The following is a 23,572-nucleotide window of genomic DNA, read 5'->3' on the forward strand; positions in this document are numbered from 1 at the left end:
TGATCTCCTCACCCTTCCCAAGGGGCATGGCCTCCCTTAGTGTTTTTTGCCTTCACACATTGTTCTCTCTGCCCTCCATTTGTCCACAGGGCACACCTTCACTTCTAGTCTGGACCTGTGTCAGACAGCAGCCCCTGGGCAGATGTACGCTGGCTGAAGACGTACCATTCTTTATTCCACACTTGTTAGTTCGCTTTTTCTTAGAATTTCTGTTTAGCTGTTTGTCTCTTTTCATTGAGACTCCATGAAAGGAGGACATTTAAGTGTACAAGATCAACCTATACAGGCCAACTTAAACATGAAATGTCATCCACATGTAAAAACTGTCTTCCACAGTTTTTTCCCCTACTGCCTCCCACCTACCCACCCCGCAGCTCCATCTGCTAACCTTAGAGAGGGCATGCCTGCCTAAGGGTAAGACTCAGTACAAATCTCTCTCCCCAAATTATTCAGTATTCTCACTTTATTATATAGTTCTATTTTCCCCCAGTAGTCTGTCATTTGTATTAATTAGTATATTCTTTAAGATGCCATTGCCCTTAGAATAACAAAGGGCCAGCACTTATTCATATGTGAGTCTTTTTTAGTGTTTTCAGCACTGATTTGGGCCTTGACTTGAGGTCGGGAAGGGTCCTGGCTATTTTGGACAATGAAATCAGTTAAAAAACATTTTGCCTGGTAGGAGCAATGGACTGGAGCTCACAAGGCGCCGTAGTCTCCTCCTGAAAGAAAATGTACATAATATCTCTGCTGTGGAGAATGGTAGTCACAGTTGTTACGGCTAAACATCAAATCATCATGATCATGAATGTTATCATCATCGCCTGAAAGGGTAGCCTAGGGTCGTAACCAAGAGGACAGTGTTACTCCCAAATTCCATACAACCGAAAGATGACTGTAAGATTAATTTTCTTACCAAATTATTTTTAAGTTTAAGACTGCCCATACTGTGGTTACGGGTCTCTGTGTTGTTATTCCTGGTCTACATAATGTCCGCTGTTAATAGTGGAAGAGCAGAGACTCTTCCTGGGCAGAGTTCAAAAACAGAATAATTTAGGATCCCCCTGAGGCCTGTGCATTGGAGAAAAATTCCCTTACATGATGCATATTTCATACTTACATTGTTCACCGCTTCTAAATTTAGAATGGCAGCACATCTCATATCAGGGGTTTCTAACCCAAGGACCTTTGAGGATAGCTTTTATTTTAGGTGTGAATTTTTTTAAAATCAAAGGAGATATAACCATTATAAAAATTTTTGCTTATGACAGTATGCTTAACTCTGAGGCCTGCTTTTGTAAAGTATCACATTAGCTGATTATCCTTATATATGTCCCTTTAAAATGAGAGTTACCCGTAATGGAATCTTTGCTTGAGAAAGAATACAAATGAATCAGGTGAAAGTAATTTCCCCCCAAAATGGTTCTTGGCTACCTCCCTTAAAATGAATTCTGACTCATTAATTTTCCTTGTGTTATCCCTGGCTTTGGATATGAATTTGTCATTTGTTGAGCTTGTGACTCTTTATAAATTAAGATCAAATATTTTTTTTCCAGTTGACCTTCTACATATTAAGGCTAAGGATTGCATATATTGTCACATATAACGAAGAGATAAATATTTGTTATTGGACATGTTTAAGAAGAAAGGGAGATATATATAACTTTGTAAGAAGATGCTTTGCAGACCTAAAAATTAGTGCTTGGAAGGATTTTCTTTGTGGATTCTGCCTTTCTGTGCCTTTGCATTTTTTAATTCATTTAGACAGGAAGTCTAAGCTTTTAACTCATTTGCTGTCTAGACAAATGAAAGCAGCAGGGACTTTGGTGGGCGTCTTTGAAATACACTGTTACATGGGTTTGTGCCGAAAAGAAGCCTACAAACATCATAGAAATTAAACAGTCGCTGTGAGGTTTTTCCTTTTGTGTATATATGTCAGTCAAATTATTGGCTCAATTCTAATATCAACTTCAAGGTGTATTTGTATCCCATGTCTGAAATGATAGTTCTAAAATAAGGTTGGAGGGTATGAAGTGATTTTACAGTGTGTTTCCAAAGAGCTAAGCATCTAATGAGGCTGGATGCTTGGCCTCCAGGATGCTAATTGGAAACAGAGGGCCGAGAATTCATTGTTAAATTTTAATAGCGATCTCAGTCGTTTTCACTAGAGCATTTATGGTAAATATTCAGAAATGTGTGCACGTGCTGGCTTACTTTGTACAGTATTTGCAGCTGTATTTTACTGTAGAGCTTATAAATTCAGTGACATTGACCAGTGACCAGTCAAATGCTCCTCTCTAACACCAGACCTGGCACGAGGAGTCACTGCCCTTAAGAAAGTTAGGGTCTAGTTGGAGAGAGAAAAAGAAAAACCGCATGCTAGGATTTGATATTCAATATTCTAAAAAGGAGAAGAGACACTGTTTCTGCTTTTGAAGATCATGAGAGACTTTTTGAAAGACCATCGAGCTGCCATTTTAACCTGTGCTTCAAGCCCATGGGAAGTCACAATGAGAAATCATTAACTGTATCGTATAAAAATCCTTAAACAAGAGACCTGAACTCGTCTCATTGATTGAAATATCTTCTCTGTTTCTAATTCAGTGTTTATCCTCATCCTCTCTTGGGGCACTTCTAAGCGAGAGATGCCCAGTGTGTGTGACGCTTTGCAGTTTTCTACCAGTGACTGATCTAATACCGTCAACTAATTGTATTGAGAACCATAGCTGAGAGTATTTTGGAGTTGATTTGCTTTTTTTAAAAAGCCACTTATTTAATGAAACAAGGGAGTAAAATTTTCTAACTTATTCCCAGTTCAAGACAGTAAGACATCACCAGCATTGACTGAATTTATCCTTTAGTTAACTAACTTATCAGATAACTTGATTACCATCAAAACCAAAGATGTCTCTAGAGGTAGTAAGTCATAATATATGAACATCAAGTATTTTTAGGGAGGCTCATATATAGTATGCAGACATATTTATACTTAATGTTGTATGTCTATTTTATATATTTGCAGATCTCTAAAAATTCCTCCTGTGCTCCTTCCTGGCATGTTCTTATATACGTTCCTCTGTCACTGCCCTCCCCCACCCTATCCCATCATGTCAATGAGGAACATATTTGTGCTCTATGTTAATTCAAAAGTGTTTCTCTTGTCGGAGTCTGATAGGATTGTTATTGCTCCCCGGTGGCATTTCGTTCTAAGCACAGTGAAATCTCTTGTACTTGTCACTTGGGTTAGAATGAAAATTTTACATGGGCGGAGGGTGGAAGGATGATGGTTACAGAGGGGAAGGTCTTTGTAGGGAACTTGCATTTAAATTAAATTGTGAAGTAAAACAAGCTTTTCCAAAAAGCGGCATTGATTTTCTAAATATAAACTAACCACTGATAGTAGGGGTTGTATTATTTTGGGTGTGCTGGAAAGTATTCGGCATTCTGAGTGATGTCAGATATTGAAAACCCAACTTGATTGCAAGATTTTGCCAAATCAAATTGTCATGGCAAAATATTGAATTTACTATGCATGAGCCCATGAAGTCATTGCCTTAGCAGTCATTCCATCAATAAAGAGGAAGGATGTAAGGAATGCTGTGGGGCAGGGGGACTCCAGCCCCTTAAAAGAGTCCTCCCTGCAATTACCTTACCTGCCAGCTTTCCAGCAAGATAAATGGAAGCACTGTAGCTTGAAGGTGGCTTGGTTAGAATGAGATGCAGTAAGGTCTCTCTGTTCTTCACAGGCATCATAGATCTGATAGTACTTACAAAAGAAGAATAGAGTTGGTGCCCGGCTGACTAAATTGTCCTCTAGAGGGGTATTCGTTACAGAGCTTCTTTGTTAACTAGGCTGAATGTTTAAACCACTGTTGAACTTCTTTTATTAACGTTTTAAGATAGCTATACATATGGATACCCTAAGTATCTGCAGGGCGGGAATATTTCTCTATAATTTACATATAAAAGTTACGTGTGTGTATAACAGTAATATAGAAATTATATCTTTTTATTACTCTTCTGTTACACTGAGGTGTAGTCAGCACTGAAATTCTGATGACTTGTGAACACTAAGAAAGCCACCATTTTTATATTTTTCTCTTGATATTTCTTCGATCAGCTTGTTGAACAACAGAAATGTTTTTCATGCCTTTGCAGTTTGAATGAAGCTCTCTTAACACCCATCCGTGTCACTTTTTCAACCATGACATGGAATTTTAAGGGAGGACAGGGAAGGAATTTATAGGTAGTGCAGAGAATTTTAAAATTTTCAAAGTAACAGTTTGTTTTTTTATGAAGAAAGATTTGCATAAAATTATTTAACTTCAAATAGTGATTTCTTTAAAAACTGAATCTATGTTGTCTTTTCTGTTGAATTCTGTATTGTAGTATAATAGAAGATAAAGATTTTATATCTAGTTATCCACCAATTTTTTTTCTTTAAAGAAATCATGAAAAGCATATTTCCTCCCAACTGATTCTTATGTGATAGACCCTTATTTATGCATGATACACATTTGTTAGGTGTTAGAGAGTATATCTGTACACGGAGCCCACCACCCATTCTTAACCAGGGGCTGATACCGTTAAAGAGGAAAATTCTATGTGGCTCCCACTCAGGTTTTCCAGGCGGGTGTAGATGTGGAGTCGGTCCCTGTTCTTGGTGAAGCTTGTATAATTCCTGACACACAGGTCACCATGCATTTCAGCTGAGACCTGTCCTTCTTTTGTTTCCCCCAAGGAAGAGGCAAAGACATTAGAGGCTATACTAGATACCACAGGTCGGCACACTTTTTCTGTAAGGGCCGGATAGTAAATCGTTTTAGGCTTTGAGGGCTACCATCTCTGTCAAGGTCTCCATTGTGGCCCAAAAGGAGCCATAGACAATACATAAAAGGAATGGCTGTGACTGTGTTCCGGTAAGATGTTATATACACCGAAATTTGAATTTCAAATATTTTTAATATATCACAAAATATTACTTATTTATTTATTTATTTATTTAGTGGTACGAGGGCCTCTCACCGTTGTGGCCTCTCCCATTGCGGAGCACAGGCTCCGGATGCGCAGGCTCAGTGGCCATGGCTCACGGGCCCAGCCGCTCCGCGGCATGTGGAATCCTCCCGGACTGGGGCACGAACCCGTGTCCCCTGCATCGGCAGGCGGACTCTCAACCACTGCGCCACCAGGGAAGCCCCACAAAATATTACTCTTGATTTTTTTTCAGTCATTTTAAAATGTTTGGCTTACAGGTGGAGCCGGAATAGGTAGGGTCTGATTTTAGCCCTCAGGCCATAGCTTGCCTTGTCCTGGAGCCCACAGGAGTGTCTCTTCGCACTTCTGTGAATTGGTTATATCAGGTTAGGAAGGGAATGCTTTAGGGGCAGGTACTTTAAGAATTACCCAGGACCCAGCCACTCTTCTAGACCCCCCCACCCTCCCTGGCTCTGAGACGGTGGGGGTGGGGTGGGCGGCAGATGTCAGGCAACTCAGCATTCAGCCTGGGGTGGGAGGGATGGGTGGAATCCTGTCCTGTTGTCCCTTTCGGCATTCAGCACCTCTGCACGTGTGCATGTACACACATCTGTTAGCTTAAGTTTTGTTTCCAGGAACTCAGATAATTGCCTTGATTGCTGAAGTGTGAATACTTTCTACATTGTATGTAGCATATTACTTGCTTAATAATCTTCCTCTGTTTCTACCTGGCTTCACAAAAAAATTCTGAAAGTCTGAATCGAACTATTGTTGAACCCAGTAATCAAGCTGAATACAATGTTTTACCAGCTGAACATGTGCAAAATCATGCATCTCGTGTGCCCTAAGTAGAGATGTTTATATATTTTTTCTCTGAATTCTGAAAATGTGGTTCAGTTTGCCCCATTTTATTTTGGAGATGATACTTTTTCCAGGAGGTGATATTTTCAATCACCCGCTACTATTACTGTTTCTTACTTATAAGCTCAGTTATGTGACATTGAAGATTACTCTGTTTTACTTAAATGTTACTCTTCTTAGCATAAGAAATTTTTGTTTTTCTGTAACATTCATTTTTTTGTGAGATTTTCATCAGCTCTTCTTTAGAACGTGTTTTTTAATCATTGGCAATTTTGCTGTTAATAAAAGCGAAGTTAATTATATAACAGATGGTTAACAGATAAACTTTCCAGGAGCCTAGGATCCTGATTCTGAGTTTGCTTTGTGACATTTTGGGGTACCCTGAAGAACTCTAACCAGCTCTGCTTTACCTGGCCCCCTTTGTACTTCCTGGTCTAGATTCATTCTTCAAATCCTAAGCATCTTCCTCCACCAGTTTCCAAAGCCCTAGTTTTAGCAGTCCCAGTAGTAAGCAGTGAGGTAAAATTAAACATTAATAAAATTACATGAGTGGAAGATGTCAATTAGTGTTGAATATGCTTTGCAGACAGTAGCATAACCTGGTATTTCTGATCCCATTCTGCAGTATTTAGTCCTAGATTATCAAGACAGATATCTTTTATCCTGCCTCTCAGTCTTTAGGGCTCATTCAGCACCTAGCTCCGGGTCTCACCTGGGTTTGCAGACTTAGTGATCTGGGAGCCCAGCCATTGCGGCAGGCCTGCACTGACGTACTGACTCCTGCTGGTGGGGGCCATGGCACATGCCCTAGTGCCACAGCCATGAGGAAGACAGAGTAAAGACTCTGTCCTCTCACTCTGATGAGAGTGTGGAAGACAGTTTCCTCCTTCCTCTTCTCTCAACCTCCCTTCATAATCTCTAGCAGATGTCGCCTGCCCTCAGTGGTGTAACTAGTAACAATAACCTTGACTCTCTGATCTTTGGTTTCTGTGTCTGTCAAATGAGGATTTTAGTAACTGCCTAGAGGTTGTTATGATAAAATTACAGGACCTTAAAGATTGTTTAGCTTAAAACTGTATAAAAAGTAAGTTATAACATTAGGACTCATTTCTGCCAACATAACTTCAAAGGGATTTATTGTCACAATATGAGATAAAAATACACATCACTCTTTTACTATAAGAGCACTTTTGCAATTACCTAAAATGTAAGAATTTCTCACCACAAGGTTTGGTTACAATTTTGACTATTACGTTAGAAGATCACAGTTTGAAATTCAGACAGTCCTCCAATGTTGATTTCTAAATAGGAGGATCCAAAGCCTATAGTTTTCAGCTTACTGAAGTAATCATTTACGAATCAGGCATTCCATTCGGATGGTACATCACCGCATAAAGGGCTTTTCCTGTGACTCTTTGACAGGTTTGTTGGACTAGATGCTGACAGCTTAAAGGAAAGCTATAGGATAGTTTAATGAAAGGGAGGTACAACTTTACTCACTTTTTAGCGATAGATCAGATCCTATGGGTTCAACTTACTCAACTTACTCTTGTCATTAAAGTCTTCTAATAACAAGTGGCCATGCTCTGAATTTTGGGCGTTATCTAGAAAAACTTTGAAGGGGGCATTGTTATGATTTTCAAATAGTATTTTGAACAGGTATTGGTCCAAATATGTGTTATTCTATAAATGCATGCTATTTCTTTCTTTCTTAGGACCTGTCTGGCTCCATTGATGACCTCCCCACGGGAACGGAAGCAACTTTGAGCTCAGCAGTCAGTGCATCCGGGTCCACGAGCAGCCAAGGGGATCAGAGCAACCCAGCTCAGTCGCCTTTCTCTCCACACGCATCTCCCCATCTCTCCAGCATCCCTGGGGGCCCATCGCCTTCTCCTGTCGGCTCTCCTGTAGGAAGCAACCAGTCACGATCTGGCCCAATTTCTCCTGCAAGTATTCCAGGTACTCATTTCTAAATGATTATTATTTTACTCTGTAGTAAATACAGACCTAGTGTTCATCAATAACAACATGCATACCGTTATTTTTTTTACTATTTAAAAACCTAATGATGGGACCACATATTAGGAGCATAGCTATGAATTGTCACCAAAGTATACAAGCATCCCAGTTCCTAAATATACTTGACTAATGGCTGTAAACACCTAATTAATAAAATCAGCAATTACTTTGATATTTTCAGTTTGCACATTTTCCTTAACTTATGCCAGAAAATTATTCTCTTAGCATATGTTTTGTGATGATCCTGTTAAATAAGCTCCTCTGTTGATAAGTGCCACGAAAGTGAGATTATTGGTCGTACTAGCCTTAGTTTTTAGGGTTCTATTTAATTTGTACCATGGCAGTTATTTTCTAAAATATTTTTAGTGTTTATACTTCTTGTCTTAATTTGCCAGCACACATTCAAGGCCTTGTTATTTATACAAATTCTTGCCTTCTAATTTTTATATAAGAAGTGCATGTTCCAATTAACCTCTTGCATTCAGCTATTTCAGTAGTCATACTACTTCTGTATCTTTTGCTTCCTTTATTATGTGCTTAGGGTTATGTATTTGTTTACTTATTTGTCAGTTGCCTCATCCTATCCCAGCTGTCTTTCTTATATCAAACATCATTCATTCAAACCCACCAAGCAACTAGCTTTCCTTTATCTGCAAAGTAGGTGTAATTTTTTTTCTGTGTAAATTTTGCTAGCGTGATGCAGGTGGCTGCTAGAAAAGTACTTTTTACTAATCTATCAGAATGGATATTGAATTGCTGATAAATTTCCTGATAGTTTGTTCTATTATCTTAAAAACATGGGTGGCAGTTTTAACCCTTTTTACTATTTTGCTCCTTTTATATTTTAAATACATGTTGTATGTGTATAAACATATGTACGAACATATGAAAAATGCTAATTATGAAACGTAACTCAAATGAGTACTCATGACTCACGATCCAATTTAAGAATTGGAGTATTGCCAGTGTTGTTTCTACCTGTGTGTTCCTTCCTTTTCTTCAGCCCTATAACTCTCCCCAGCCTCAGATATTCTCTGAATGTATTTTAAATCATTCTTTTTGGATTATTTGGAGTTTTTAAAGAATTTTATTACGAACATTCATAGAGTACGTATTGTTAGTTTTATTTAGTTTTGAGCTTTATAGAAATGTATCATATTAAAGTGACTATATAATTTATCAACCAAGCTGAGACACCTTTGAGCTTTTAAGGGTTGCTATTAATAATTGAAGTAGAACAGGTATAAACCAGGAAGATTCTGGGCAAATCATGAAGTATGGTCACCCCAGTAATACAATATGTGGCCTTCTCCACTTAGCTTTTTTGACTAAATGTTATGTGCCTAGGATCCGTATTTTAAACTACCTATAATTTTGATACATTTTATTGATGACATCTTGATGTTACCTTTCTTTCAAAAATATTTGTCCTCATAATGATTGTAATAAAACCTGGATTTACCTGCTTTTAATATTTTTAAAGCTATGACTACTATGTATTTCAGAATTCCTTAGGCAATTTTTGGTATTGAGATGGTTTTTGAGGTATCACCTACCTAAACACTGGAAAGTTCTATGTAAAATACTAAGTTTGTCAAAGAGCCCACTCCATTTTTCTGAATTGCATCCAAAGGACTTTTCTTAATAACTTAAATGAAAACTTTTCTGAGGCATCAAGATATTTTAGTTTTCCATTTAAAATTCCTAGCATGGGTAGTTCACCATCTGATGATTTTCGTACATATACTTATCATTCCAGATGGGGATTTTGAAACTTTTATTTCACTGTTTGGATTTTGGTGCTGTATAGAACACACAAAACCCAACAGAAGAGCTCAATTTGGGTACGTGATGTCACATTAGAGGTAGATGTAACTGGTCTGAGAGTCTAGTACTTAGTTGTGTCTTGCACAGGGTAAGGTTGGTCAGTGAATTACGATTCTGCTGACCTCTATTAGCCCTGTCACAAATGAGGCCTGTCCTTCACAGTACCTTCAGGGGAGGACCTGAATGTGATTTTTCTCTGCTGACTTCCTGGGGAAGTGAGTTTTTAATAGAAAGCTTTCAGCTTTCTTGGAAATGATGTTTAAGGCTAATAGTTTGTTTTGTAAACGTGTGTCAGAAATTCTGACTGCCCAGGGCCAGGGCCTACGTTTCATTTCATCATATTGCAGCCTATATTACCCTACACGATGCTTGACAAAACTATTCAGTGAAATTTAGTACAGGGATAAAATTACATAGTAAAAATTCCACTTGTGTTCAGAGGCACGCTATTCAGATAAATCCAGAATTATCTTTGCTGACTGTAAAGCTGTAGAGTAATAGAGTTATATAAAACGTGGCAAATAGAACATTTCTTTAATGTCAGTGTTACTCTAAGGGGAATAAACTCTTAGAAAATCTGGTGAGCAGTTTTGGCATTTATTCACCTTTCTCCCAGGTGTGGAATGACAAATAACATTTGAGCTGGATGGACTTTCCTAATCATCTGATCCCACCTCGTCGTTTTATTGCCACTTACCAGCTGTGTAACCTTGGACAAGCCTCTAAGCCTCCTTATGCCTCAGTTTCTGCATCTGTAAAGATAATAACCACATCTCATAGGATTACTGTAAAGATTAAATGCGTTAATACATAGAAAGCAGGCACATGGTAAGCATTCGGTGCACGGTAACGATCGTTGTGATTTCGGTTATTGCTATTATTCACACTGAGATGTAGAGACTTGTCCATGATCATTACTGTCCGGAACAGCACAGGTGGTTTTGGCTACAGGTCTTCTGATTGTTAATCCAGTAGTGTTCTTGTGCCATTCAGAAGACACATATATAGAGTTTCCAGTGATGATTTGCTGTGTGTACTGAGGTCATTCGATAGGACCGCTAGAACTAGCCATGGAAGCGCGATGTATTTTCGCAAAGTTGAAACCATTTTTCTCCTGACCTGAAAAAAACAGATAGGTCAGCGGTCGCTCTTCTGGGAGGCTGGGTCTGAGAAGGTTAAGAAGGGACAGAAGACAAGCGTTGAGACCCCTGCTTCGCTCAGATCGTAGGCAGGTAGACTTCTGCGTGAGGCGATAGGCAGGCAGTGTAGCATAAAATTTACCAATAGCTGCAGTTCAGAATCCTGGGTTATTTCTCACACTTTCTGCATGTATTGAGGCGACATGAGTCCCACCCGCTCCGTGTTCCCAGCCAGGGCTGCCACATGCACTTGAGCAGATTGCTCACTGGACCAGGGATATGGGCCGGGGGAGTAAATGGCAGTGAAGTGCCGGCTGCTCTCCTGGGGGAAGGGGCACCCTTTGTAATTCATACAGCGGAGCCGCAGAGCTATCAGCACTCTTGTCCTGGACCTCTTGGTAGTCATCCTCGTGGCTTGAGTACAGATACCACCTGTTTCTCTACTCTGTTCCCCAGCTAAGCTCAGGGACACTCAAACATACATTTTTGGTAGACGCTCATCAAACATTTTATGTGGTGTTATTTTACGGGGATTTGTTAAAAATCATGCAGGTTTTATTGAAAAACATTTTGGTCTTCTCTTTCCCTCCGTTTAGCCTATATGCCCTTCTTTTAAAAAGTTCTTTTAGATACATTTTTGTGAACTTTGTCATAAATAATGAAACCGCACTTTAGAGACGATCGTAGCGTTGATTATTTGGGGGGTTGTTATTTAACTAAATGCAGACACCCTTCCTTAGAGAATAAAGGAGCCCTTAGGCTGATTGAGTAGTCTCACCTCTTCCTTTTCCCATCTCTAGCCCTTATGTTAAATTTCGTCGGTCTGTACCTTAGAGTCTGAGATCATTTCCGATCTACCTACGTTTGCTTCTGAGTCTGAACCAATGAAATACAAATGTCCGGTAAAGATTACATGGTTTCTCACCCAGGGCATGATACTCAGACTGCTTTTTTGGGGGAACATCTGTTTGGAATTTCCCTTTATTTTTCTGTCTGTAGCCTTTTGCTTTCTTTTCTCCCCCTTCCTTCCTCTCATTCCCAGCACTGACTTGTTTTTCCTGCCCTTACTTCTCTCCCATTAACTCCTGTTATATCTTGCTAGTGCCTCTCCATGCGTCACACAGATTGGCTGGTTCGCTCGTTGTCTCTCCAGCAAGGCGCTGTTAAAATGAGCAGCTGTTGTGTAGCTGACAGCTGGGGTGAGGCAAAGCCAAAATGTTGTGCGGCCTCTTCCTGGTGTTGCTTTCCCAGGGTTTTTTGAAAAAGTGCAACCGTCTTTCTCCATCTCTACTCTGGTAAATAAAATTGACAGCTAATGAGAAGTATCCCAGAGGTAGATGAACAAAAGCCCACTAAAGCATCCCAAACGGCTGAATCTGTTTCTTGCCTGTTAAACCTTTTCTCCACCCACTGCAAATTTGCCCTCCTATCATGCTGCCTCACAAACATTGTGCGTGCCATGGGAACAACTACTGTGATACACCGGCACATCAGCCCTGGTACATCCCTCCCTAACTCAGTGGGGCTTTTCCTTCCTGCGTTCTTTTGAAAAGCAGGATGGAGATTTTCTGTGGTAAGTAGCCACATGGATTCTCTCCCTTTGTTTGCACATTACTGGGCTCCAGCATTGCAGCTGTCTATGGTTAGAAGGGAAAGGATTCAGCCTGGTTGTTTAATCTAAACAAGCATTTGAGAACAGAAATGTCTACGTTGTACGTTCAGTGCCATTGTACATTTTCCGGGTTTTTACTTAATGTTTCATTTCCCTCTCCTCTTGATATATTTATATTTAGAAACAGAAATGAAATATCCCCATCTTTCTAATTGTTAGTGGGTATGTATGTACACATTTAAATAAAGCAAATCTCACGTAGGGCGCAGTTGATTCCAAAATGTATGACATTAAACATTTTGTTTCCCTTCTAATAAACGATCCCATTGCATTGCTTCCTGGGTTACAGCCGAGAGTTGTTGACCTTGATTTAAGGAGAATAAACTATTGGGTCTTGAATGTATTGTGTAGGTCTTACACTGGGCCTGATTCGTCCTAACACATAGTGGAGGCTGACACAGCACAACGGCAGAATGCATTGCTGTTGCCAAAAGATTTAGTGGATGTTAATTTCACTTGTCTTGCCTCCAGAACCAACCACTGCAGTTTACTAACAAAGCAAAAATGTAAATAAGCTGAACGGTTTTTATTTTTATTTTATTGGCCGAAGGCTTTTGTCAGCTTTTTCCTCCACGTGCTCTAAGCAGCAACAGTGTTTAAATATTCAGAAAGGTGAACATCCGGTGGGGGATGCTGATAGGCAGGCGGATATTAACTGTTCATAGCCTAATAAACAGTTTTGTTTATAAAAACTTTAAATGTTCAGACTGTTGCGGTTAGTCCATCGGTTTTATTATCAAAGATCTAAGTAAGGATAGAACCTGTAAATTCCTGAATAGATTTTTCCCCACTCTGTTTTTTAGCATTTGGCATTTGTGCCAAGTCCAGTTTTAGGCGGAGCTAAGTCACTTTCATCTGACAGCCGAAGGGCTATTGATTATTGTAGACTAGGACCCCAGATAGAAAATTAGGTGTTCCCAGTAGTGTCGTGATGAGGAGACATTTCTTTCCAACCATTCTTTTTCTGGCATAGTATTAGGTGTTTATTATGAGAAGACCAATCAAAGTCAACATTTTCCTAGCTGTCATAGACAGAAATAAAATAAAGTTTCATCACATATGGGAGTAAAACTCCCTCCTTTTAAGTTTTACGTGCTTTGCTGTTGGAGGTGTCTCACCTCCCCCCGCCTTGCGCCTCCCCAGATTGACTGCTGGCCAAAGGAGAGCACGAGGCCGTGGGTCAGGGTGTTCTAAGAGCTGAGAGATGTAAAGGAAGAAGAAGGGCAAGGGGAGAGTGGTCTTTCATCAGTCTTTTAAGAGCTGCCCTCCTTGCTCCAGTCTTTTTCCATTCATGCCTCCCGCCCCCGGAAGCTCTCCTTTCCCTCCCTCTCCAGCCAGCTGGAGCCTCCCCCATGAGCATCTCTGCCCGTGTGCCTCCCCAGGTGGAGCTGCTCTGTCCCTCTTTACTTACATAGACTCATACCTGGCAAATAAGTTGATGTCCTTTGAAAAGGACCACAGGTTTTAAGAGCCTGCAGAAATGGCTTTGCCAGAGATAGCCCTTCCACTTTCATAAAGCACCAGTTACTTTATGGTTAAGCCTGATTCTCTGAAGCTTTATCATGTCAGTTCCCAGATGGTGAGCGATGCATCCAGCGTGCCAACTAACCATAATGAATTTGTGCCCCTCAGGAAAATCTTAGACACTAAAGGGATGAATTCCAAAAAAGGTAGCACATATTAGATTAAATATGGAAAATAACTCTTCGGACAGCGTTGTGGTTTATTTAGAGTTCTCCTGTATAAGTGCTCACCTGGTTTACCCTCTGCTTTGAAAGTGAGAGCTAAGTAGATTTCTGTAGGAGCTGGTATAGCTGCAGATACAAACAGGAAGATATTCTGGTCAAAAGAGCTAATTTTCTTGCTTAATTTGACATTCAGACAAGCAAATTCTGGAAGGATGCTATAATGGGAAAGAGAAAAATGAATCGCAGTTAGGAGTTAGTCATAGGCTGGAGTGAACAGGAAGGATTTTAGTGAGAGGAAATGATAGTTCCTGGTCTAATTTGTCAAGATTAGTACCTAAAAAATGAACACCGGAGGGTGTAAATCAGTGTCTCTCTCTTTTTTAATCCATTCCCCTGGGATTTTTAGAACTCTTAGGGCTCAAGCCCAACCCATCCTAAATAAGTAAAATTTTCACTTTTTAATTTATCCTGGCTTAATAAAACTCAGGGTCAAATTATGAGCTAATTTCTGTATGTAAGGGGTTCTAAACCAGTTTCCTTTCATGATAGCAGTAGAATCTCTAAAATTTTTTATTGAAAGTCTGCACAGTCACCCTACCTGGTAATCTTATTTTGAAACATCTATCAAGTGTTCTTTTTTGGCTTCACTCGAAGTAGAAATCCTGCAACAGCTTGTTGCAAGGAAGATGCATGCTGCTTATTGGCAGGCTGTGCAGGAAAAAAAAAAATTCTTAAACACAAAATGCCATTGATATATTCGTGGTTTTAATCTGTGGCAGCCCAGAAAACATCGATTCAGCACTTCTACAAACCAAAGAGAACTTCAGCCAGTATTTTTTTTCCCTTACAAAGTAAAATATTTGTGTGTTGTACAAAGCAGTAATTTCAGATCCTTTCCAAATGATGCTGAGCAATACTTAAAAAAAGCAACAATATATTTTGTCTTTTAGAGAGATGCCATTGCAGCTCTCTGTGGCTTGGTTACTGGTTATTAGAGCCTCCCCCTTTAAGATACTAATTTAAAATTCAGCCAGGATCCTGGCTGTACCTTGGTCTCCTGCTGTTTCTAAAGGGCAGGTTCCCCACTGCTGACCTGCAGCCAGACCCTTGCATTTGCAGCAGCTGCTCCAGGATTCTTAGCTACCCTGCCCTTTAGAGGTCCCTCCTGACCCAAGGCAGGTATCCTGATAAACTGGGGAATGAGTATGGCTCCTTCTTTTCCAAAAGTAGAAATCGTTCCAGTTCTTCCATCCCAACAAATTTCAAAGTAAGCCTTTTATCCTCCTCTCACATTCAGAAATGAGAGCACGGGGATTTTCTCAAAATACACAGTCCCACTTGGTTTTGCTCCCCCTCTTAGTTAAAATTAAGTCAGGCAGTTCAGTTTAAACTGTCCTCTCATTTTCCATTCCCTTTCTTTGATCTTCTGCATATGAAAATGTAGGAAAGCCTGTGTCATCAAGGTCATATTTTGTGCCTCATCCTGCTCTGTAAGATCCGCAGTAACGAATGTGCTGACGTGCTGGATCCAGCAGTCCACTCCCACTTCTCCACGATTTCTTTTTTTACGTTATTCACTGAAGAAGCACTTCAGACACCTTGTTTACTGTTTGTTTTCATTTCTTGAGCTAAATGGACTGTCACTGTTCTCGACTTGTGCTTAACTAAGTATTGTTTTTTTTTTTGTTTTTTTTTTTTGCGCTACACGGGCCTCTCACTGCTGTGGCCTCTCCCGTTGCGGAGCACAGGCTCCGGACGCGCAGGCTCAGCGGCCATGGCTCACGGGCCCAGCCGCTCCGTGGCATGTGGGATCTTCCCGGACCGCGGCACGAACCCGTGTCCCCTGCATCGGCAGGCGGACTCTCAACCACTGCGCCACCAGGGAAGCCCTGTTGCTTCTTGAACCAGCATTGCGCTGCCGCTGTTGGAACGCTATTGGCATCGAACTGCTGTATTTTCTGTCTTCACTGGGAATGAGGAATCGGAAGGAACGGGCACAAAAGCTTTTAGGGACTAATTTTAGCCTAGAAGTAAAAGTTTCAAAAGTCATTTAGCTACATTTTGGAAAACGGTGATAAAGCAAATAGTTCTCACAGTCAAGATGTTCGTAAAGTTGATTCCACAAACTTTTGATGTGTTACTGTATTTTCTAAAGGGAAGAAATAGTAGTTGTGAAAGGAACAAAACCACTTTACAAGGAGTGTCATGCCTGTTTACCTATTTTCTGGTAATCCTGGAGCCAGGATTATTATGATGTGTTGATTGATTATAGCCGTTATGTCTCCTGCTAATCAGTTTCATCACTTATTCTCAGCTCACACACTTGCGCCTTTGATTTCTCTTCCATAACAGGGTGATACAGGTTGGTATTGACTAATGAAGAACAGAATTGGTTTCGGCAAGAGACAAACAGAATGCTGACACCAATCCTAAAGTGCATTAATCTTTAATAATCCACATCTGCTTGTTTATAAATGATATAACCAGGGATTGTTAATGTTGATACTCTCCCTTCCAAACAGAAAGTGACATAGGAGTCTGTACTTGGAAACTACAGTAAATGTGTATAGCTGAATGCCAAGAATGTGGCCGTGCCGAGGATGCCAAATGGATTAATTCATCGAATTTTTTTTTTTTTTCAAGTAGCATGTTGCGCTTTCACTACTGGGTAATCAGGTGATCTCCTGAGGAAAGCCCATTAGCCCAGCTGCTCATTTTCTTCTTTCATTCATTAATTCAGCAAAGTGCTGAATGCATCCTATGCTGTGGGCATGTTTCTAGAACTGGAGAAAATACACTGAATATAAATGACAAAGGGACCTGTCCTCATGAAACTTAAGTTCTAATGAGAAAGACAGGAAATACACAAAACAGTATTGGGTTGGCCAAAAGGTTCGTTCGTTTTTTTCTGTAAGATGGCTGTAGTAGCACTCAATTGTCTTTAACTTCATTCGAAGCAGTTTTGTTAGATTGTATGTGACAGCTGTCATATCAGCGTGAATTTATAAAAAGACTTATCAAAATGGGTGAATTTTTGTGTAGGCATTTTAATATTGAAGTTGGAAGAAAAAAGCAACATTTCGGGCATATTATGCTTTATTATTTCAAGAAAGGTAAAAATGCAACTGAAACGCAAAAAAAGATTTGTGCAGCGTATGGAGAAGATGCTGTGACTGATCGAACACGTCAAAAGCGGTTTGCAAAGTTTCGTGCTGGAGATTTCTCGCTGGACGATGCTCCACTGTCGGGTAGACAAGTTGAAGTTGATAGCGATCAAATTGAGACATCAATTGAGAACAATCAACGCTATACCACGCAGGAGATAGCCGGCATACTCAAAATATACAAATGAAGCGTTGAAAACCATTTGCACTAGCTTGGTTATGTTCATTGCTTTGATGTTTGGGTTAAGTGTAAGTTAAGCAAAAAAAAAAACCTCTTGACTGTATTTCAGCATGCGATTCTCTGCTTAAATGTAATGAAAACATTCCTTTTTTTTTTTTTTGACTTGAAACGTCACCCATTTATTATCTCACAGATCTGTAGGTTGTAAGTCTGGCACTGTGTGGTTGGATTCTCCGCTGAGGGTCTTACAACATCAAAGTGTTGACAGGGCTGTGTAGCTTTCCAGAAGCTCTGGGGAAGAATCTGCTTCTAAGTTCACTAAGGTTGTCAGAATTCAGTTTCTTGTGGTTGTAGGACTGAGGTCCCTGTTTCCTTGACACGTGGCCCCAGCCATCTGCTAGCCAGCAACATTAAATCGTTCTCACTCTTCAGATTTCTCTGATTTTCCCTCTGCCTTGCTCTTCAGCTTTTAAGGGCTCATGTGACTACACTTTGTCTATGCAGAAATTCAGGATAATCTGCCTATTTTAAGATCTGTTGATTGTTAACCTAATTTAGGAACTGCACAGTTCCCTTCGTCACGTAAGGTAGTGTATTCACAATCATCCTGGGGATTTAGGCATGGGGTTTTTTGTCAGAGGTTGGGACATAATTCTCTCTGGCGTAGGGTCTTACAAAGAGCAAAGGATATCGTAATGAAAACGTTCCGTTTTTAAAACAAATTGTGACAGGCGATGAAAAGTGGATACTGTACAATAATGTGGAACAGAAAAGATCGTGGGGCAGGTGACGTGAACCACCACCAACCACACCAAAGGCCAGTCTTCATCCAGAGAAGTTGATGTTGTGTATATGGTGGGATTGGAAGGGAGTCCTCTATTATGAGCTCCTTCCGGAAAACCAAACGTTTAATTCCAACAAGTACTGCTCCCAGTTAGACCAACTGAAAGCAGCACGTGATGAAAAGCGTCCAGAATTAGTCAACAGAAAATGCATAATCTTCCATCAGGACAACGCAAGACCACATGTTTCTGTGATGACCAGACAACAACTGTTACAGCTTGGCTGGGAAGTTCTGATTCCTCCGCCACATTCACCAGACGTTGTACCTACAGATTTCCATTTATTTCGGTCTTTACAAAATTCTCTTAATAGAAAAAATTTCCATACCCTGGAAGACTGTAAAAGGCACCTGGAAGAGTTCTTTGCTCAAAAAGATAAAAAGTTTGGGGAAGATGGAATTGTGAAGTTGCCTGAAAAGTGGCAGAAGGTAGTGGAACGAAACAGTGAATACTTTGTTCAGTACAGTTCTTGGTGAAAATGAAAAATGTGTCCTTCATTTTTACTTAAAAACCGAAGGCACTTTTTGGCCAATCCAATATATAGCTTATTGTTAGGGGGGAAAATCAGATTGCTTCTTTAGATGACAATAATTAGGGAATGTATCTCTAAGAAATTAATATTTGAGGGCTTCCCTGGTGGCGCAGTGGTTAAGAATCCACCTGCCAATGCAAGGGACATGTTTTCAAGCCCTGATCAGGGAAGATCCCACATGCCACGGAGTAACTAAGCCCGTGTGCCACAACTACTGAGCCTGCACTCTAGAGCCTGTGAGCCACAACTACTGAAGCCCTTGTGCCTAGAGCCTGTGCTCCACAACAAGAGAAGCCACCGCAATGAGAAGCCCGTGCACCGCAATGAAGAGTAGCCCCTGCTCCCGCAACTAGAGAAAGCCTGTGCGCAGCAACGAAGATCCACGGCAGCCAAAAATAAATAAATAATTTTTTAAAAAAGAAATTAATATTCGAACAAGAGGCTCAGTGAATGAAGGTGAAAAGCAAGCCATGTGAATATCTGGGAGTGAGGTATCCAGGCAGAGCAAAGAGCAAGTACAGAGGCCCTGAGTCAGTAATGTGTTTGGTGTGCTGGGCAGGGGACACAGAAAGGTAGGCAGTTAGATTAGAGAGTGACCCAGGACCGGCTTATATCGGGCTTTGTAGGTTATGATTGGAATTTAGGAATTTAAGTGTGATGGTAGAGAAGGCAGAGAGGATGGCGTGATCCATTGCAGGCTGTAGAAGGATCATTGTGGCTGCTGAGTGACCTGTAGAGGGGACGGGTAGAAGCTGCTAGACTAGAAGGATCATTGTGGCTGCTGAGTGACCTGTAGAGGGGACGGACGGGTAGAAGCCGCTAGACTGGTAAGGAGAGCACTGCAGTAGCCTAGGGGAAGCTTGTTCATGGCTGGATGTGTGGGTAGCAGTAGCGGGGGCAGAAGGATTTTGGCCCAAGAGATTGGTAAATGGTGGTTCTGTATGGTGGAAGACAAAGGAAGGAACAGGTGTTTGTAGGGGGAATCTAGAGTTTGATTTTGAAGATGTTACATTTGACACGCCTGTTAGGCATCCGAAGGGAGATTTTGAATAGGCAGCTGGTTATACGAAGACTCTGGATTCAGAGTAGAGATCTAGGCTGGAGAAAACAGTTTGTGAGTCATTAGAATTCTAGATGAGATCACCTAGGACACCTGGCCTACATCACAGTCACCTGGAGGGCTTGTGTAAGCACAGATGACCGGACCCCACACCGAGTTTCTGAGTCAGTAGGTTTGGGGTGGACCTGGAGAATTGGCGTTTCCAACACGTTCCTAACTGAAGCTGAAGTTGCGGTCTGGGAACTGCTGACTCTTTGAATGAGTAAAGGTCAGTGGTTCTCAACTCTGGCTATACAGGACATCCTGGGAGAGGCTGGTGGTAGGCCAGACCCCAGAGATGCCAACTTAATTGTTCTAACTGGAATACTCCATGTACTTTTTTTAAAGCTCTCCGGGTGATTATTACGTGCAGCCAAGGTTTGAGAAATACCGAGAGAAGAATTCTGAGGACTGAATCCTAGGGCACTCCAAAATGTAGAGACCATGAATAGGAAAAGGAACAGCCAGTGGCAGAACTGGAAAATAGGGAGAGTGTGGTGCTCTAGAAGCAATGCAAAGAAAGAGTTTCTGGAATGTGGAAGAGACCAACTGTGTCCATTACAGCCTAACACTTCCCTAGAAGTGTTCCAAAGGCATGTTTTAAAAGGAAGCTAGTATTCCCAGTTATGATCATGTATGTATTGGTCATAGAAAAGCTTAGGGATAAATACCTCATTTTTTGAGGGCTGCGTATTGCTTTTTTTTTTTTCTTTCTGTAACTAGGGTCTGATTCAGTTGAAATTGTAATGTCATGGGAAAAAATTATTGTGATAAAATAATTGTTATATTCTCAGGCCTAATTCCGTTAGTAATAGAATCCCTTATTTTCACAGTTGTTCTCCTAATTCTGTTTCACACAAAATCCAAGAATCATGTCATTTAAATTCTACTTGAAAAAAAGGCAAGGGCTTCCCTGGTGGCGCAGTGGTTGAGAGTCCGCCTGCCGATGCAGGGGACACGGGTTTGTGCCCCGGTCCGGGAGGATCCCACATGCCGCATAGCGGCTAGGCCCCGTGAGCCACGGCCGCTGAGCCTGCGCGTCTGGAGTCTGTGCTCCGCAACGGGAGAGGCCACAACAGTGAGAGGCCCGCGTATTGTAAAAAAAATAAAACGGCGAAACATGTATTTTTAGAGAGCTGAACCCGAGTGCATACTTTTTTTATGTTGCATCATTGCTTTTTACTGGAAGTGGACAGAGGGAACTAGGTTAGTCCCTGTTTCAATTCTACTAAGAGTGATTTTGTGTCAGATCTTTGTTCCTAGAATTGAAATCCTTTTGCCTGGAATATGCATCCTGCCCCTTACCAGCTGGCAAACTCCTACTTATCCTTCAAGACCCAACTTCATTGTCTTTCCCTTTGCAAAGTCCTACCTATCCCTCCATGCCAAAGAGAGTCCTACTGTCTGTCCTACTGTCTAGGGTCCTCCAAATAGCCCCGGAGCCTCTTGAGGGCAGTGATCATTGCTTCCTTTTTATCCTCCGTGCCAAGAACAGTGCCTGACAAGTAAGAGGCACTCCAAAAATGTTGGCCAAATCAAAGAGCTCACAGTTGTCTTGGAATAAACAGGAATTCAAGAAAAGAAAGTACTAAAATTTATAACTTATATAACCTTTCCTCCTATACGCTGGGAACCATCTTTCTGCATCTGTGTTTCACAGTTTATGGGATCATTCTATTTCCCTCCCTCTGGAAAGAGATTCCACTATGATAAGATTATTCTACTTTCTTTCCCCTCAAAAACAGAACATGAATTAGTGGTCCCAAGATTTGTCAGTTTAAACCAGACCTCTACATACGTAGACCCTGCCTGATTCTAATCCATCATACACAGAAATTGGGTCACATAAGTATTGTAGCAAATTTCTGGGATTGTCTGATATCCAGTTTTATTCATTATCTCATTGTTTTTAATAAATATCTATTATTAATAACTAACCGTATCTTCCAAGAAAATGGCCAATTAGATTGGCTACAGGGAGAGTTTTGTCATTACCCAGATAATATTCCCGTTTCCCAAGTAGCCATTATCAGCATTGGCTGGATAAACATGGAGTTTGAAATGCTAGCTAGTGACTAGAATTTGGCCTTCAGCAACACATGAGTAATAGGCTCCAGATATTTGAAAGTGACAAGTAGAAGAAGATAAAAAAAAAAAAAAAAAAAAAAAAAAAAAAAAAAAAAAGTCTATTCGTGAAAAAGATACATTTCCAAAGCATATCTGAACATTTACTTAAAATCTTAAATAAAAGAAAGATTAAAAAGTACATGAGGAGGGCTTCCCTGGTGGTGCAGTGGTTAAGAATCCGCCTGCTAATGCAGGGGACACGGGTTCGAGCCCTGGTCCGGGAAGATCCCACATGCCGTGGAGCAACTAACTCCGTGCACCACAGCTGCTGAAGCCCGCGCGCCTAGAGCCCGTGCTCCGCAGCAAGAGAAGCCCACGCACCACAGAAGAGTAGGCCCTGCTCGCCACAACTAGAGAAAGCCCACGCACAGCAACAAAGACCCATCGCAGCCAAAAATAAGTAAATTAATAACATTTTAAAAATACATGAGGATATGATCCAGAACGTCTTCCTTTGTCTCTGTGTTGCCACAGTCGATAGACATCCTGCCCTCTCAGAATGGCCCCTGTATCAGTCTCTGCGTGACCTGGGCTTGCCCACGAGGCCCCTTTGCAGTCACCTCTACGGTGTTGCTTTGCCGGCAGCCCTGGCCATCCTTTGTTCCTAAGAGGCGTAGCCCTGAGCACATCACTGCTGCCTCCCCCACTTGGCTACCCCTAGGACCTTTAAATTAAAGTAATAAAGTAGTGTAAAGTGTTGGCTGTGCCTCTTAGAACCGGTCCCAACCGGAGCCTCTTGAGGGCAGTGATCATTGCTTCCTTTTTATCCTCCGTGCCAAGAACAGTGCCTGACAAGTAAGAGGCACTCCAAAAATGTTGGCCAAATCAAAGAGCTCACAGTTGTCTTGGAATAAACAGGAATTCAAGAAAAGAAAGTACTAAAATTTATAACTTATATAACCTTTCCTCCTATACGCTGGGAACCATCTTTCTGCATCTGTGTTTCACAGTTTATGGGATCATTCTATTTCCCTCCCTCTGGAAAGAGATTCCACTATGATAAGATTATTCTACTTTCTTTCCCCTCAAAAACAGAACATGAATTAGTGGTCCCAAGATTTGTCAGTTTAAACCAGACCTCTACATACGTAGACCCTGCCTGATTCTAATCCATCATACACAGAAATTGGGTCACATAAGTATTGTAGCAAATTTCTGGGATTGTCTGATATCCAGTTTTATTCATTATCTCATTGTTTTTAATAAATATCTATTATTAATAACTAACCGTATCTTCCAAGAAAATGGCCAATTAGATTGGCTACAGGGAGAGTTTTGTCATTACCCAGATAATATTCCCGTTTCCCAAGTAGCCATTATCAGCATTGGCTGGATAAACATGGAGTTTGAAATGCTAGCTAGTGACTAGAATTTGGCCTTCAGCAACACATGAGTAATAGGCTCCAGATATTTGAAAGTGACAAGTAGAAGAAGATAAAAAAAAAAT

The 23,572-nt window shown here is 40.9% G+C and overlaps 1 protein-coding gene across 4 annotated transcripts in view; it reads left to right on the forward strand.

Moving 5' to 3' along the window:
- Positions 1-23,572, forward strand: part of ARID1B (AT-rich interaction domain 1B) — a 364,765-nt gene that overhangs the window by 226,967 nt on the left and 114,226 nt on the right. For all 4 annotated transcript variants that reach the window (XM_024747857.1, XM_024747856.1, XM_024747858.1 and 1 more), the window contains one exon: positions 7,551-7,794. In XM_024747857.1, coding sequence (XP_024603625.1) covers positions 7,551-7,794 — 244 coding nt within the window. The remainder of the gene's footprint in view (positions 1-7,550; positions 7,795-23,572) is intronic.

Source organism: Neophocaena asiaeorientalis, unplaced genomic scaffold (assembly GCF_003031525.2).
Source record: "Neophocaena asiaeorientalis asiaeorientalis breed wild unplaced genomic scaffold, Neophocaena_asiaeorientalis_V1.1 scaffold123, whole genome shotgun sequence".
Taxonomy (NCBI): Eukaryota; Metazoa; Chordata; class Mammalia; order Artiodactyla; family Phocoenidae; genus Neophocaena; species Neophocaena asiaeorientalis.